Here is a 17,774-nt window from a genome sequence, read left to right as displayed (position 1 = left end):
CTTTTCTAGCCAGCTTTCTTAGGTATGTTTTTGCACTACGGGGAAACTGTGGTTCTCCAGAGAAAGCCTCCTTTCCCCCATGCTCCCGACCTGAAGTTTCAGGCCAGAGCTCAGGGCCCGAACTGCAAACCGGGCCCCTGGGCGGCCTTGCCCTTTGTGCAGCGGCTGGTCCCTCTTTTTGGTCTCAGGAGCTGAGAGAAGAAACCCGGGTTTAGTAACCAGCGCTCCGTTACGCCCCAGCGTGTGGCACTGGATGCGGTGCCCCAGGGGTAGGGAGGAACACAGGGAGCCCACCAGAGGCCCGGGCGGGGCCGATGGCGGGCAGGCCGCGTCGCCATGGCAACGGCGCCTTAAGGCGGGAGGGCGGGCAAATGGCGGCCGCCGCCATGGCTCACGCTAACCCCGTGGTGAGGGGCTGCGGCGGCGAGGCCGGGCTGGGTCCCGACCCCGCGGCGCGTAGCCGGGCTTGGGGGCTGCTGAACGGCCCGGCGGGGTCTGGCTGCCTCTCCGCGCCGGAGGGAGGGGATGGGGCCGGGTGAGGGCCGGGGAAATCGCCTCCCCCTTCCCGGGCCCGGCGGGAGGCGGTGCCGCCCCGCGGTGGCCCCGGGGGGAGGCCTGGGAGCCGCCGGACGTTCCTGGCGCGGGGAGCCCCGGAGTGACTTCGAAAGCCATTATTTTTTGGGGGGGGGTGGGGTGGGGTGTGGGTGTGGGTGTTTAAAAAAAGAGTTTTGTGAGGAGAAGCATCGTGGCAGGGATTAGTGTGAGGCACCGGGTAGCTCCAGGCTGCGGAGGGACGCTGTGCAAGCTTAGGGGTGCCAGGGAGAAAGGTGGCGGCTCTTACTCCCCTCCGGGTTTCATCTGCTGCTGCCTCGCCTTACGTGGGACTTGAGATGGTCCTTCCGAGGACAGTAACCCCAGGGAAGCCCTGGAGGCTTCACTTTAAGACATGCTTTTGGCTTTGCTGGAATGGGGTGTTGGTCAGTGCCTCCCTGCCACCCCGCTATATACAAAGAAAACGGGTTCCTTCGTTCATGGCGCTGGGTGTTCCTGATACAGATGGGCTGGTTCTGGCAAAGGAGTGCCTGTGTGCAAAGGGATAAAGCTGGAGTACAGTAACGCCTGCACTGTAACCGGTTTTCTCTAATTTGGAAACGTAGTGCTTGAATTTTACAGTTGCTATGTACAGTTTTTATGTAGCATAATAAATATTTGTACTGATTGTAAAACTCTACTTAATGCAATGTAGCTTGGCAGTCCTGGGGAGAGGAATAGGCCCGTTGAAGTATTTAAATTCAGTTTCTCTTCTGGATTAGCAATGAAGGCAAAGCATTTGACATATAGGGTAGTGGCGCAATTTTTTTTTTTTTTTTTTTTTTCCTCCTCGTCTTCCTAGTATCCTGAAATATGCTGGGGGAATTCTTGGAGATCTCTAACCTCCCATAAGAAATCATACATGAGTGCGGTTATTTTAAAGTAGTGCTATGTTGTGCTGATAGCTTCTTGCAAAAAGTGTAACTTGTTACTTCTTAATAACTTCTAGGTTTTTTTAAAAAAGAAATTGTTTATCGTCTACAGTTTTGAACAACTTTAGACCAGTAATATATTAATTTGATGTTAAATTAGAAAAATGTAAATTAATATCTCAGAATCTTAACTTTGGAGGTTTCCTAAAATTCTCAACTTCATCTTTCACCGTGAGTAGGCTATTCTGGTGGTAATGATAGTCAAGATTAATAAGCTTTAAATTGCTAAAAGCTTACATTTGCATCTGAATGGATGCATCTTGAAGTTTATGTGTGTCTGTTGTCCAGGTCTGACTGTAGGATTAGGATTTAATCACTGACGGGCAGAAGAAGGAATAAAATGTTGTGTTGGAGTCCTTTTGTAATACAAGATGAATGATACGTATTGATAACTGTAGTGTTAAAATTTCCATAGCTAAACTACTATACAGCATCAGGCTATTACCACAAAGAAAAAAAAAAAAATCTGTGTTATTTCTTGCAGGTTACTTACATTATGCTTCTGACAGAATTGGCACATCTCATTTTTAGTAGCTTGTATTGTTGGTTGGTCTTTAAGTTAGGGGTGATGATACTAGAATGAGACTAAGTGGAAAATGCGAGTTTTAAACTGTCATTTTAGACATGCTTGTTTGAAAATACAGGACAGCAATTGTTTTTGTAATATTTCTAGGATTTTCTTAAGCATTTCTGTACCCCACAGAAACCAATAACTAGAGGCTCAAATCCAGTATTTTTCCAGGGATGTCAGTTCCCAGGGATTTCAGATTTAAAAGAATGCATGCACTTGCAGACCTTTGCACTTGACAGAGTGTTCAATTTATTACACTGATCTCTTCATGCTCTTCAGTTTGTTACAGTAGTTTATGCAGCAAGATTAGACTTTGTGCTATCATTTCAAATGACTTAATATTCATCTTAACTTGAAAATGTTTGGGTTTTTTTTGTTTTGTTTTGTTTTAATGTAGCCTAAACTATACAAGTCCATTATCGAAGATGTGATTGAAGGTGTGCGGGAACTGTTTGCAGAAGAGGGTTTAGAGGAACAGGTTCTGAAAGACTTGAAGCAGGTTTGTTGGATTCCCCTGCATTAATAGAAGTTGTGTATTTTTTTTTTTCTTTTGAGATGATGCACCTGTCTGTTTCTTTGCCTTCCAAAACATGCAAACTTTTGCCCTAACTTAGAGTTACAAATATCTTGCAAATGATGTATGGGGCTGCTGGAAGTCAAAATTCAGTAGTGATTGTTACCATGTTTATTGGATAGAATCAGTCAGTTTACTCTTGGAAAAACTAGGAATATGTGATTATCATTTTAGATGTAGTTGATTTTTAAAACTGATATCTCTTGACCTTAATAATCTTTCTGCAGCTTTGGGAAACCAAGGTGATGCAGTCTAAAGCAACAGAAGGCTTCTTCAGACATAGCCACCATTCTCCACAGTTTACCCTGCAGTTGCCGCACAATTTTCACCGTGTTCTGCAGGCTTCAGCAGGTCAGATGTTGTTGAACACAACAGATGCAATTTAAGAATAGCTCAGGGATTCAAGAATCTTGTAGGAAGACTTGAAGGTGCTGCAGTAATCTTGGTTTGTGATACTTATGTATGTATCTAGTGTGATGGGGAACAGTAGTTCTTTGAAAGCAGAATTTGACCAATAAAGGATGAATTATAAACTTTGATAAACTAATGCAATTATGTGTACATGCTCTTGATCTGCTGCTTATTTCCAGTAGCAAAACTTGAAGAGAATTTTAGCCTTCTTGCCTGTAGTCCAGAAGTGTAGCCCTTCAATTGCACATTTACCAGTAGGGTTAAGCTTTCACTTCCCCTTTTAATGTGTGGCATGATGTGTGCTGAGGTTATATGGCATGTTTCTGCCATGCAGCTCTGCTGTCATGTTGGAGTTTAATCTGGTTTTGCACTTGTTAAAATGTAAGGCCTTGCTCAAACAGAAGAGTGGGAGTTTTTTGGTTTGTCTTTCAGTTAGTTTTCTGAAAAGTAGTATTCCCGTTGCATGGCAGTACTTGACTTTCACACAGACTCTGACATCAGGACCTATTCTTCTCCATTAAATCCAGCTGACCACTGTGGTAATGTTATGGTGGAGTGTAATGCTCAGCTGAGGCCTCTCCCAATGTGAGAGGCCATTAGGACCTTTCCCACAAAGGACAGAAAACACATGAGATGATTTAATGAAAATCTGTGTTGTGGTACACTTCAAGGTTGGGCAGGCACTCTTCACCTGTTTTTGTTTTTTTTTTTTTTTTTTTTTTTTACCATTTTGATAGTTGAATGGACTGGTTTTGGAGACAGATGTTTTATTTATTCCATGTAGTTAAGGGGAATATACTTTTGGGTTTGTTGGCTATTGGAGGCTTTATATTTAATGGGCTTTATATTTAATGAGCTTTATATTTAATGAGCTACTCCTAATCTTTGCAAGGGCAATACTAAGGCAAAACAATCTATTGAAGCCAGTGATATTTTTTTTTTTTTTAAATGGGATTTTAATTGTTCTATGGCTAGGGATTTTCAAACTAGTTAAGGCTTCTTAAATTGTTTGCTTCTTGAAGCCTGTGAAAGTTTTTGCTTTGGCTTGTCTTCTCCCACTGAACCCCACCCTAGTCTTCATACTATTAGCACCGTTGGATTTGCTTTGGTGCAGAAAGATACTTGCACGTTTTCCTCATGTTGACAAGGCAGTGCATTTTACCTATGTGTTCTTGGTCATGTTAAAATGGTAGCATTGCACATATGTCCTTCTAATTGCTGCAATAAGTAGAAATGGCATGCTTAATCTTTACAATGCAACTTAAACAGATGAAATAGTTAAATAGAAATATATTTAGAACAACAACAAAAAAACCTGTCCAAGACCAGCTTTTAGCAAAATGTAAGTTTCATAAATTCAGGGTATAACCCCTCCCCCCTGAGTACAGCACAAGCTTGAAGCAACATAAAGGGAAGCGTATTCAAGAGCCTTATCTAGATGTGTACACTAATGAGTATGAACTGAAGTTAGATTGCTTTAGTTTCAGCAGTGCTTGCTGTAAATTACTGAAAGATCTACTGTGTCTGGGAAATTAATGTTTTTTGTAAAGTGGCTTTTTTTTTTTTTTGCATAGCTTCTTTAGTCATCCCAGCTGGCAGAGGTTTTCAGCATTTCACGGCAGCAGACCTGGTATGTAGCTGCAGTGATATTTTATTTCCATTTTGATTATTCTGAATTCTAAATGATTAGGTTTGTCAGTTGTTAATAGGCTTAAGGGGAGGCGAGTATTAAATATTTTCCATGTATAGATACTTTAGGACAGCATTTAGGGACTAAAAAAAGTAGCATTTCTTACGACAGTTTCATCTGTCCAATATGGTATATTAGGCAAGGGAGCAGGAGTTCTGCTGAGAGAGAATCAACAGCTGAAGAAACTCAGTGTTGTTACTTCTAGCCCCCTTTTTTTCTTTTTTCTTTTTTTCTTTTTTTTTTTTTTTGTGAAAACCGTACAAAAGTTAAGAGTCTGCAGAGGGAGATCTGTAACTCTGCTGCTTCTGTTTGAGCAGTGAAAAAGGATGGCGATCTAACAGTTGGTTTTGCAAGCAGTGCAGCCGGAAGTGTGTTGGAAGACATGGCTTCATGTATTTAGCCCATAGGCTGGAATTGTAGTGGAAATGCACATCTACAAATCCTTTATTTTAATTATTATTACTGGGTGTTAAAATAATGCATGGTTGGGAAATGCTAGCACTAGTGAAACTGGGAGCAGTATTATCTGCAAGGCATAGAAATCATCCCCAAGAAGGTGTTTTTGGAGTTTACAGGTTCTGAACTCTGGGCGTGGCAAAATTTGTTTGCCGAGGGGAGGGGGTATTAATTTTCAGAGCTTGATGAACTTATGAGTGCCTCCTGAGGCTCAAGCTAACTAGCTTGCCAAGCTGAAATACAATATTGGGAAGGTGTTTGTGTAACATGTAAGTTTCCTGACTTAAAATTTGGATTTCTGCGGAACAGCTAGTTTGAAAGGGAGCCTTATATCCAATTCCTTGCTTTCCAGGAGAAAAAGAGAATGTGAAGTGACTTCATAGGTCTAGGCAAGGAGTCTGTGCTGTGTTGAGTTATACGTAAGCGTAGGTAAAAGTGGCTCTGAGTGGAAAAGTACCTTTCTGGATGGTGTGTACGTTGAGGGGGTACAGAAAAGTGTTCTGTTAACGAAAAGGGAGTGTGGTAACTGGAAAATAGGAAACACTTAGGGCAAGTCATTATCCTGTCAATACAGAACACTCTATCTGTCTAAATCTCAAAAGTCTAAAGCAACTCTTCAGTAAAGATCACAAAAAAACATGATCACAAAAAGGCCCTCATTCATGTTTCATCTGGATATGTTATGTGTGACATATCTCCCTGGGAGATAAAGTATGCACTATTTCTTAATAAAGCTCTTGTGTATCTAGGGTGCTTCACGAGCGGGTGCAACTCTGACTCTCCCTTCGGGTATTGCTTATCCTATACACGTACCAGCTGGAGTGACGCTACAGACATCATCTGGTAAGATTCAAGAGGAGATGTAAAATGTTACAGTGCATTGACTGTATGTGGATATTGAAAGATGGTCCTGAGTACAGTAGATGAAACAAATGTGAAGTTAAAGTATAGGTGGGTGGAGCCGGTTATCCTCCTCTTCCGTTGTAGTTTGTATTTGTAATTGCTGCACGGGGGAAGTAATTACATTGATTAGTTAGTGTGTCAGTTGTGTACACTTGCAAGATCAGTTAACGTCGGCTGTCAGGTGATGCCATTTTTTTAGTTTTGCAACTGCTCGCAAATATGTTCGTCAGCCCAGACATCTCCTTCTCCTATATGAGGGACAATCTTCCATGTTTTAAAAAGGTAAAGACATTCTGGTGGCTTCAGAATCAAATTGATTTCTTATTCAAATAAAATCCCACCATCCATTAACCTTTTTGCTCATGCTCTCTTGCTGATAAAACTGCCTGTACAAAAATGCGCTTGTAGTGTTTAGTGTGTGATGAGTGGAAAGCTTATTTCAGTCATAGATTGACTCTTTCCTCAAACTGTTCTTCTTTGACAACTAATGTCACTAGATATGTATTTCAGGTATAATTCCTAAGGTTTTGAGACCTGTAGACTGGTATCAGTGACTCTGTGTGTGTAAGCATGTGTGTGGGAGAAAAGAATAATTAAATTAAATTGGGATCTTAGCTCTGGCATCTTAATTCTAACGCTGATGATAATAACTTCAGGGATCCAGTGTTTGGCGTGGTTTTCATACAATGAGAGGATAGATAAAATAGGAGGTTTTTTTTTTTTTTTTTTTTTAACTAAACTAGGAGTTTTTTTTAGAGGGGATACTTAAATGTACTTAAAGAAGTGAACTGTACCTGTAGCTATGGAATAGTTTACTGTTTCATCTTGTATTCCTTAGTTTCTGAAACGGATGGAAACAAATTTAAAACAGGATTTTCCTTTTTTTATTTTTTTATCCAAAACCAGAAATGGGTATTAAACATGATGGTCCGGGTGGAAGCTCTGACTCAAAAAGCCTCTGAACGCTTAATTTTCAAAGGCTGAAATTGTGCTTGGGGAAAGTACTGCTTTGTAAACATCCTGTTTCTCATAGTTTGCCTGAGTATTTGCTGTTGGTTATTAGTGGTAACAGCACAGTGGCCTGGATGAACCTGTAGTTTAACCTGCTGAAGCAGTTTTTAACTCTTCGCTTTGTAGGGCACCTTTATAAGGTAAATGTACCTGTTATGGTTACACAGGCCTCAGGAGATGCAAGTATTCTACATCATCCTGTTCAGCAGCTATTTCAGCCCCTTGGGCAACCTTCAGTTCTGCAAGCCAACATTGCCAGTGTTGCACAGGTGAATGCACCTTCTGCCCAGGCAGCTGCTGAAACATTGCAGCCCCAGGAGACTGCTGTCCAACAGACCGTGGCATTTCAACCAAATGTCATGGAAAAAACCCACCTGGAGAACTCTGCCAATACGACAGTGGTCCCGCAGCCTTCTGTGAGTCAGCAGCAACTTGCAACTAACGCAGTGTTGAATCAGCATGCAGACTCAACAGAAAAATCCCAGCACAGCAATCTTCATACAGCTGTGTTTACTCCAGAATCCTCTGAAGGGTTTTCTCCTGCTGAATCCTTGGCAAACAACTCGAGCAGTGTACTGCTGGATGTGGAGGGGCAGTTAGATGTTGAGCCTCAGGAGTCGGTGCAGCAGCAGGTGTCTGATGATATCATTGACCTGATTATCATGGGCAAAAGTTTGGATGATAATGCTGTTCTGAAAGATCAGGACAGCATTGCTGCCACTGACAAGGTAAGGCCTTTTATTTCTCCGCTGGTGAAAATACATCTGTTGGAGGTGGTTGTTTGAAGTATCTTAAAGGATGTGATCAAACACATCTGTAAGTGACAAGTAGCACCTCTAAATCATAATAATAAATTATCATTTTAAAGTTAATTTTTGAGCTTGTTCTGAATAGCAGTAGCTGACTGCTTACTTTTACGTTAAGAATTTGTTACAAATATTGCTGAAATACTGGGACCAAAGAGAATGTCAATCTAAACAGTGCTAAAAGTGTAATGGATAGATATAATGTATTCTTAGACTTACTGACTCTTTTTGGGGATAATAGTTTTCTTTTTTTTTTTTGCGACTGAGCAGACATGAATGACCCTTTGAGAACTTCCATGTCATTCTGACACTGAATCTGCAGGTGGATACTGGCCAGTTGTGGGCAAATTGCTTTTGCAGTGTCAGCTGGGATTAGTTTTAACTTGTAATGTGTGAAGAGCATTTAATTTGCATTGAGAATGCATATCGAGTATGAAAAGTCAGATTTGATGAGTGAAAATCTGCTGGAAGGAAATGTATTTCGTTGCTAAAAAATCCTGAATGATCTAGAATTCAGCTAGAGGTGTGTGGAAAACTTGAATGATTTTAATTAACAAGCCACTTTCCTGACCTCATCTAATTTTTGTTCCAGAAATTATTTGCAGATGTTTTAAGTTCAGGCTGGTTTGCTGACTTGGAGTTGTAGTGCTTATATTAGATTGAGGCAAATTTATTAAATGCAAATTTAATGACAGTAATGACAAATGACTGTAAATAGAAAGCATGTTATGTTGCTCATCTGAACTTTGATGGCAGGATGGTGAAGACTGTCCATAGTAAGAATGGAAGGTCAAAACAAAGTGTTATTTTCTTCAACTAGAAAGTGTATGTGGATGTGAATTAAATGCTACAATAAAGATTTAACGAGAAACCGAAGATGGCTGAAAGCTTAAAGCCCTTTTATGTTCCTGTGAACACTCAGTTTAGGAATTCTAGCACTTTTATGAACAGTAACTTGAAGTACTGAAATATTTACTGTCTCTCTCAGCTTTTTATATCTTATTTAAACAAAGCATTTTGATTGAGCTGAGGGAGAGGGATGAGTTAATCTTGGCTTTTATTTCAAAAATGAAAAATGCTATTTTTGGGGGTGGGGGAGTAGCTTATTTCTTTTTTTCTTTGTTTTTGTTTTGTCTTTGGAGTTTTCTTTGCAATAGAAATTCTAAAGGCCAACTCAATCATCTTTTTCTTAAGAAGTTGTTTGAGTACAATAGTGTTTAAAGAAAAGTTTAAGAGAATGTCTTTCTATATTGCTGAGGAATATTTGGCATGGATTCCATTTAAGGTTAGGTGTAAGAACAAGATTTGCAGATGTACTCAGGGTTTACAAGTAGGCCAGGATTTGAAACTCCCATTTTAGTGCCCCAGTCCTGTTGCTTTATTAAACAAAAATCTCAGGCTTTGTACTGAACAATGAAAGCTATGTGGTGTTAATTCACGAGCTGTCTCTGGTCTCTTTTTATTCCTGTCAGATGGAACCTACTGAGCACATGGAATCTAATTTACGATCAGAGAAGGATATCTGCAGTGACATTGAAGGCATAATTCAGCTAGATGGAACTGGTGATGTTTCTCCCAAGGAAGAAATACCACATAAAAAAGATAGGGAAGAGAATGAATTCATTGGCATTATTGAGTCAGAGGATCTAAAAGTTCTGGAGGATGAGGAAGATGATGATGAAGAATGTGACAGTATTTCAAACACAGAGTCTAGCAGCAGTGGTGGTGATAATGAAGAGCCCCAAATAGATATAGTTGAGGAGGTAACTTACTTTTAAGCCTTGTGAAGCACATTACAATAGTTTGTGTCTTGACTCTTGAGTGGTTGACCCAGAACAATTCCTGGTAAGTTTAATGCAGAGAATGCATAGTTAAGTTACATACCGCTGGAGATAGGAGGTACTACTGAGAAATCACTCAAACTCATTATGAGGAATGTGAACAAATGAAAGAGATGTTGAGAAGTTATTTGTTTATTGGGTGAATTAAAATACTTACTTACCAGAATTAAAGTTCTATGGTGAAACCCTGGCCTCAGTGGAATGGAGTTCTCTTTTTTTATTTTTTTTTAATTTTTTTTTTTTTAAGTAAGATCGGGATACAAATCTAGGTTGCTTTTCCGTCTGAAGGACCACAGGGAATTAGAGAAGAAAACAATGTGATACAAGTATGTATGTTTCCTAGGAAAAGGCTTTTCTTAAAGATGTGCAATTTTGGGTCCTAGAGATTCACAAGAGAATCAACTTGCAGCATCTAGACTTCAAATAAATACCAGTTGATTAGTATTCCAGTTACTGGGGTCAGCTTTGGCAGTTAGCAGTCTTGCTTTTTTTACCTGTGTTTTTGTTTAGGGTGTGTTTGTTTTTGAGAACGTAAGCACGTAGAGATGCTTATAAATGGGCTTAGTGCAACAGGGTCTTCACAGCCTCTAGGTCTTGATTTTTGCACTGCTAACCTTTATTGTTAGGTGTGTTTAATATCGAGTATATTCAATGCTATTCTGAAAGAACGTATAAAATACAATTTTAATCTCTAGGATCCCCTAAATTCTGGTGATGATGTCAGTGAACAGGACACTCCAGACTTGTTTGATACGGACAATGTGATAGTTTGTCAGTATGACAAGGTACAGTATATAGTTTTATCTTTGTTCCTTAATTATTCTGAATAATATCTTCAGCAAATCCATGTCTGGTCTACTGTCAGTACCTTTTAAAGAAAATCTAATGCTGTATTAATCGAGTGTTTAAATTACGTGTTTAGCTGACAGTAGTCTGAAGACTTACCTGCTGTTTTCTGAAATGAGGATAATCAGCGGGTTCATAATGGCCTATTAAAGGAAAAGGAAAGTGGACCAAATCTTGCAAAATTAAGATTTGTAAAGCTGCAAAGCTTATGCGTTTCCTTAACTTTTAAGTCATGCCAACAGCTCCATGGACGTATGTATGCATTTTCAGCCATGAAATAAGACTTCTGAAATGGATAACAGAAACAGGTGTGTGGTGTAATTTCTTTTACATTTTTTGCCTTTGAAGTGCTTCCTGAGAGATTTTCCTACCAGAAGTCGGTTGTGTCTAAAAAGCAAAACAGTTGTTAAGGGCGATTTTGTCCTCCTTCATTTTAATGTTTAAAATTCAACCTTATTTTGAACTCTTAGAGATCAATTTAATTGCTTCTAACTCTGGTATGGTTTTGGACACTTATATGTCGGTAGTTTAAAAGTTGACAAAACAAAGTGCGTATCTTATTTTAAAACAAATATGGAAAAATATGTCTATAGTTTGCTTAAGAATGTGCTTTATTCTTTAAAAAGTGACTAATGATCATTTTTTGTGTGTGTTCAATACATTTAAGGCCTGCCTTAATGGTGTCTGTGTTTTAGGAAGCAGCTTCTAAGAAAATTGTCTTTACTAAAGTGTAGCAGATTGAGTGTTTCTGGAACTAGTTATTTTGGAAAATGAAGTTACAGGGATATGTGTCGAAAATGCATCTAAAATTGAGCCACAGTGTCTGTATTGTATTGAAAAGCCACACAAAGTTTTGAAGCTTCATAACTTAGTTTGATGTTACAGATGCTGTAGGTAGTGGATATCGTTATCTGTAGCAAATTTTGTCTGTACTCAGTTGAAAAATTGGTTGAAAATTTTTTAAAACTGCTATGATTTTCAGCATTGGACATGTCTATAGGAAATCTAAGATCAGATATTATTTGAAATTAACAGCTACAGAAGTTGGGGGGGGGCTGTTGGCAACTTCACCCTTTCCTATATAGATTTAATAAAACATAATAGGTCTAGTAGAAAGTAGATGGAAACAGTTACCTATTAAATTACCTTGTTACATATAAAGGAACGCTAAAGACAAAATGACTGTCCTGTTTTGGGTTTTTCCTCCTTTTTCTTTCTGGACTTGAAAATAGACTGATGCTTAAAACCCAAGGAATTTTCTAAAGATGTTTAAAATTCCTTCTTTTAGTATTAAACACAAACTTTCTGCAGTATAGATTGTTTTGCAGGCATTTAAAAAGAAACAGAATATGCAAATTCTTTCTTACTGTTTTATATGGCAGTATTTGCTCTTGAGCAAAGTTTTCCTGCTTTTCGCCTTATCCTAATGTCCCTGTGCACGCAATATCGCTTTGCCATGTGCATGGGAAAAGAAAACCACTGCATTTCAGTTAGGCCATACTTGTCTGCAAGGTGCAGTATAGTTTGGGACTGATACACTAATGAAATTGCTCCGTTATTGTCTTGTTTTCCTGCCAGTGTGGAGCTTTCACACAGCTACCTTTGTCTTTTTTTTTTTTTTTTTTTTTTTTTTGAGGGGGCGGTGTCTGTGTGTGCACCAAGATTCAGGAGGTTGTTCCCTTGAGAGGGCAGGGAATTCATTATAAACAACTGAAATCTACTGCCTCTATTGATTGTTTGTGCTGTGTTCAGTGAAAGTGTTTCACATGTTTTGGGCTATCAGGATTTTAAAAAGAAGTTTTGTAAACCAAGCTGTGCTTAAAAACACTTTTTTTTTAATGGATGGTCTAATATATATTTCGAGGGGACACACACACATTGATTTCTTTCTTTTATCAGATACATCGAAGTAAGAACAAATGGAAGTTCTACTTAAAAGATGGAGTGATGTCCTTTGAGGGTAAAGACCATGTTTTTGCAAAAGCCATTGGAGATGCAGAGTGGTGAAATCTCACTGAAGTACGTACTTTAAGACTGTGGCGTTATTCCTTTATGAACTTTCTGTGAAACTACTAGACTTTCTATTTTTTGCCATAAAAAAAAGCCAAAAAACCCCCCAAACAAAAACCCCAAGACCCAACAACAAAGCTGTGATAAAAATATGCAAAATCTGTGTTGTTAATACATGCAAATTAAAACATTATTGTATTGTTAGCTACTCAGCTGTCTTTGTTGTTCTTTTCTGATTATTTCATTACTTTTCCACCCAAGAAACATCATTGGAATGAATAGCTTTAAAAACTAAAATGTTGAATCTGTTAGTAATTCAAGAAAGCAATGGAATACTAAGTGACTATGTTTAAGTAAATTTCAGTTCTGTTGGTTTTCTTTCCACATTTTTAAATAAGAGCTAAAGTGTGACTTGAAATATAAAACTACACAGTTGTTGGTGATACTATTTATTTCTTTTCAAAGGCTACGGAGTTTGAAAAAGAAAAAAAAAAGCAACATCTGTGCAAGTCTGAAACCTGTGGCTGTTTCAGCTGTGTACTTCTCTCTCCCCTTTCCTTGCTTTTTTGTTGTTGCTTTGTGGGTTTTTGGCTTCAGCTCAAAGGCAGGCACTTCAGATATAAGTCAGGAAATGTGAGTGGAAGACCCTTGAGCTCTCAATATATGAGAATTATTATTGTTTATTCTGTACTCTCTATGTCTACTGAGATGCAATGAATAGTGTGATTTAACATTAAAATGTGATTTATTTTCACTGTCAATGTAAAGTCATTTAAGTTTGCTTCTGTACATATCCACTACATTCTAGGACTACAGACCAGTAAGCTGTGAATGATACAAATTGTGCATAATAATAAAATGTCATCTCATATACACTTCTAGCAGAGTTGGTTTTGTGTTCCCTAAATAAAAACTTTGCTTAGAGAAATGTGTACAAGCCATGCATGTGACAGTAGCTCACCCTGCCATGAGAACTGCATTCCCAGCAGTCCCCAACGTTAGCTTTTTGTTTGTTCCTCTAGAAATGGAGAGGAAAAAAAGTTCTGTGCCCATAGGTCCTGGCCGTAGCCTTTCAGAGGCGCAGCTTTCCCCTGGCTAGCTCCTGGTCCTTGTAGGGCAGCATTGGAAACTGAACGGTAAAGCCTCAGCCAGGCTGACTCAGAACAGGACAATCCTGCTAGAAGGTGCTACGCACACCCCTCCCTGCCGGCTGCCTCCTTTACTGCTGCTGAAAGAAGACCTCATGAAACATTTTGGTTATCTCTGCTCCCTGGGAGGATGGAGAGGCTGTGAGAAGAGGAGGAGAATAAAGGGGAGAGTTGGAGAGGAGGAGGGTATAGAAGAAATAGGAGGAAAAAAACAACCCTTGTTCATAATGGTACAAACCCTTGTGCTGATGCTTCCTTCAGGAGGCAGGTTTTTAACTACTTGAGTGTCTTGCATGCTCTTTTTGACATACCGCTGCTGTCCAGCATCTAAGACAGGACGCTGAACTAGGAGGCCTGACCCAAGTGTGGCATTTCTTTTGTCTCTTGTCGATACTGCTGCTGGGGGGTGAAGAACTGTGTATTCAGAGACAGTTAAAATACTACAGTGTATGATTTCTTTTTCCCCATTCAGCTGACTTGTAGCTGCACTGATGCTACACTTCAGACCCATAAATGCCCAGAAAATGCAGCTCTTACCACATGACAGAGTGCTGAAATGTAAAAGCATCTCACAGGCTCTGAGGTGTTCATGCTCCATAAATGTGTACGTTATGAACTGTGGGACCATCTTCAACTTGGGCAGCATAGCGATGCTTCAGAAAAGACTGGAAGCAGAGGGAGTGCGGCACAGGAATCCATGGGACGCGATGATATGCACCATTCACTAAGCACCATGTCGCCTCTGAATGTTGCTTCTGAGAACAGATCTGGTTTTGTTAGTCACTATAAAATGAAGTGGCTGAAGAGTACCTAATTGTTAGTTTTAAGGATGGGCAGCTTTTTTCTCTTTGTTGCATCTTGCTGCTTGTGGTGTAGACTCCCTCTACATGAAGGTGAGGAGTCGGAGCTCTGAGCATCCTTATGGCTGCCCATCTCCTCTCTCCCTGTCCCTTTTCAGACCTTGTTCTTCTGTGAATGGGTGCTGAGATGTGTGGGATAAAAGTACTAGAGAAGGAATTCGCCCCCCCATCTCTTCTAAGCTTTACCAATTCATACTTATTACATACCTTCTACCTGTTGGCTTCATCTGCCTCTTTATTCTATTCTTGAAACGCTTCTTATGCTTTGAAGTTTTGCAAGTTAATTTTTATGACAGCTCACTGCCACCTCTGTGCAGTCCGAGTATGATATTGATTATACAGACTGCACCTTGGGGATTGGAAGTATTTTTTAACACTGGTCTCTTCCCAAACTTCTTGTAAGTTTTACGGGCTGGGCATTGGTGATATTTTTCATCCTCTTTTGTTTTTTCACAAATGATGTGTACTATCAGCAATTAAAATTGCAAAGGGCTGTTTGCCATCTTTCCTCTGAAGCTGTGCTGACAGTATACATAGCTGGCTGTTACTCCTGGTCAAAGCTGACCTGCATCAGAAGGGATGCTGAACATGGCGTAGCTACGCCATCAAGCATCCCCTGGGTTTTCATTTAGTGGCATTTTCTAACCCAGCACCTTCTTGATATGAAGGAACCTTAACGTGCGATCCATCCAGTGCCTTCCTGAGCTATCAAATACAGAAGCTTTAGGGATTAGAGTAGGGTTTTGCTCTCGTTATCTCAACTCTTCCCATATTTGAGAAAATGCTGCTGAATTCATAACACTGCAGGTCTTCTGGCTCCCTCCAAACTACATTGCAGATACTCCTTGGGAGTGCTTGCAGTGGTTTTCCCAGTCTGGAGCCACAGACCTTCTGTTTAGACTCCTGCAGCAGGACTGACTTTCATTTTCTTCTGTGCAAGCATGCAAGAATTGCCCTACATTTTGCTTCTAGTGTTCTTGAATGAACGTTGGCAAAGACTTACAGCTTTGAAGAAGATACTTACAACTAAAATTATCTGAAGTCAGGAATTTTTATACTGGGAAAAAATGTTTCTTATTAAAATGTAAGCTCAGTTAGCTAATTACTGTAGCCTATGACTTGAGCAGTAATCGGATCAGAATGTTTTTGATCTGAATAGTTTACTGTATTAATGCTTTTGATTGACACTGTTTACATGTTGCTGCAGATGTGATGGGAAGAGGTGTGTAATACCAGTTATGGCCATTGAAGATACTTCAGTAAATGGCTGTCTAAAACTTTACACCAGAAAGAAGACAAGTTTACCAAAAATAATGAGATAGAATAAAAAGTGTAACTTGTATGAGAAGTTTTAGCATGATTCTAAATCTTTATTAAAGTGTTGCTTTTACTTATTTGCTCACTTTCATGTGTAGAAAAATTTGATTTGAAAAATTATTTGTATATAAATTACTTCTGTTGTTTGTAGGTTGTTTTTTCTTCCTTTTTTTTTTTTCTTTTAAAACTAGCAATTATTTTCTACATGGTAGATTTCACTCAATTTACAGCAGGTACAAAAAGAAAAATGCCCACAGCTCTCATACTTCTTTGCTGTTACCTAAGCAGCACCGTAAGGCAGGTACTATCAGTTGTCGCTATTTCTAACTCACTTCTCTTGCATGTAGTTTCCTCGTAATGTTATGTGGTAGGTGGACAGGCAGGGTGTGCTTGCAAGCTCTTGTCCTGTTGAAACATCAGGTAAGTAAATCAGTTATTGCCCACTGAAGACGTTGTTTTGCTATGTCCTATATTGTGTGCAGGACTCTTCCGTGGGCTGTCTGAAGAAACGAGTCTCGAAAATCAGTTTTGAGATAGGTGACAGAGAAGCCTTAAGCCAGGTAGGCGTTTTTTTCACCAGTGTCTTTAGTTTCTGTTATAGTTAAATATCCTATAGTAGTCCTGTTTGCTCATCTGCTAAGCTTAGGAGCTGGTGTGCATAAAGAGGTGGATCATATGGAATTTTTACTGACTGCTAAACCATAGAGTTTGAACAGTCTCCTCTGTTCTCAATCCTGCTTCGTTCTCCACGTGTGTGCGAACTGCTCGTGAGTACAGCTATGCTTACATACAGAGCTTTTATACTGATTGAAATCATAGCATTAAGCGGAAGGCAAGAGAGGGTCAGCGATGTTATTTCTAATTAACACAATTATAAGCTAATGATAAACCAGTCACTAGTACAAAGAATCACTTTCATTAACGTGAAGCAAATTTAATTTGCAGTGCAGTGTTTTGGCAACAAGAGGTGTGCTTTGGAACGCGGACTTTTACTTTATTGCTGTCACAGACTTGAAAGCAGAGGACTCAGCCGAGAAGGAAAATATAAGAGGTTTAAAGTGATTGCAATAATACCATTTTCTTATGTATCAGAGTCTGCACTTTCGGTGGCCATCACGAACTGTTAGGCTGTGACTGTTCTGGAGTAAGCACAGATTTTACAGAGCTGCACTGCTCCGCTGACTGCAGGGGAGGTGCGTATTATACCAGCTGAGGATCTGTCTTCAGATACCATGAGTATCATCTACAGAATGTGATCTAAGGTGCTAAAACTTCGACTACAAGCCCCAGTAAAATGCATTTGCTTTACCTTCTGTGAACCATAAACTGCGACGTGTAGGTCTCATGCTACCATATTGGTTTGATGAAATGTAAGCACTCACATGTTCCTCCCATCAGAGGCAATGTAACCAACCTGCCAAGAACAAGCAACCTAAGAAGAGACTTGATCTTCAGTCTGCAGCTTTTGCATCTGTTTTTGCCTACAAGACTGTGAACTTTTCAATAACTAAGCTCTTCATTTTCAGAAGACCAGGCAGTGCAGAACGTGGCCTCCTTAGGACATGCCTGGGGTGGACTCCTTGCAGGGATCCTGCCTGCCATTCAAGGCAATCCGGCAGCTTGTCACCCAGTACAGATTGTTTGGCCCATACGATGCAGGTAAGAGCTTACACATCTGAATCTCCAACTTCAATACAGTGCGGTGTTGGCTCACGGCAAATGAACTGCGTAAGGCCGACAGCTTATTTTATGCGGACAGAGTAAATATGCTGCAAAACAAAGGAATGCTCAATTCTTAGTTAAATTA

At 39.7% G+C, this 17,774-nt stretch overlaps 1 protein-coding gene across 1 annotated transcript; it reads left to right on the top strand.

Moving 5' to 3' along the window:
- Positions 1-386: 386 nt before the first annotated feature.
- Positions 387-12,639, top strand: GTF2A1L (general transcription factor IIA subunit 1 like; the record flags this gene model as incomplete). Its single annotated transcript, XM_082305304.1, has 9 exons — positions 387-407; positions 2,492-2,593; positions 2,896-3,019; positions 4,654-4,709; positions 5,975-6,068; positions 7,266-7,867; positions 9,418-9,708; positions 10,482-10,571; positions 12,532-12,639. 9 exons carry the CDS (start codon positions 387-389, stop codon positions 12,637-12,639), a joined length of 1,488 nt encoding a protein of 495 aa, XP_082161430.1.
- Positions 12,640-17,774: the final 5,135 nt, after the last annotated feature.

The sequence above is a fragment of the Platalea leucorodia genome (genome assembly GCF_965183815.1).
Source record: "Platalea leucorodia genome assembly, chromosome: 3".
In the NCBI taxonomy this organism is placed as follows: Eukaryota; Metazoa; Chordata; class Aves; order Pelecaniformes; family Threskiornithidae; genus Platalea; species Platalea leucorodia.
The sequence above is the reverse complement of the archived record's forward strand: the minus strand, read 5'-3'. Positions and strand labels throughout refer to the sequence as shown.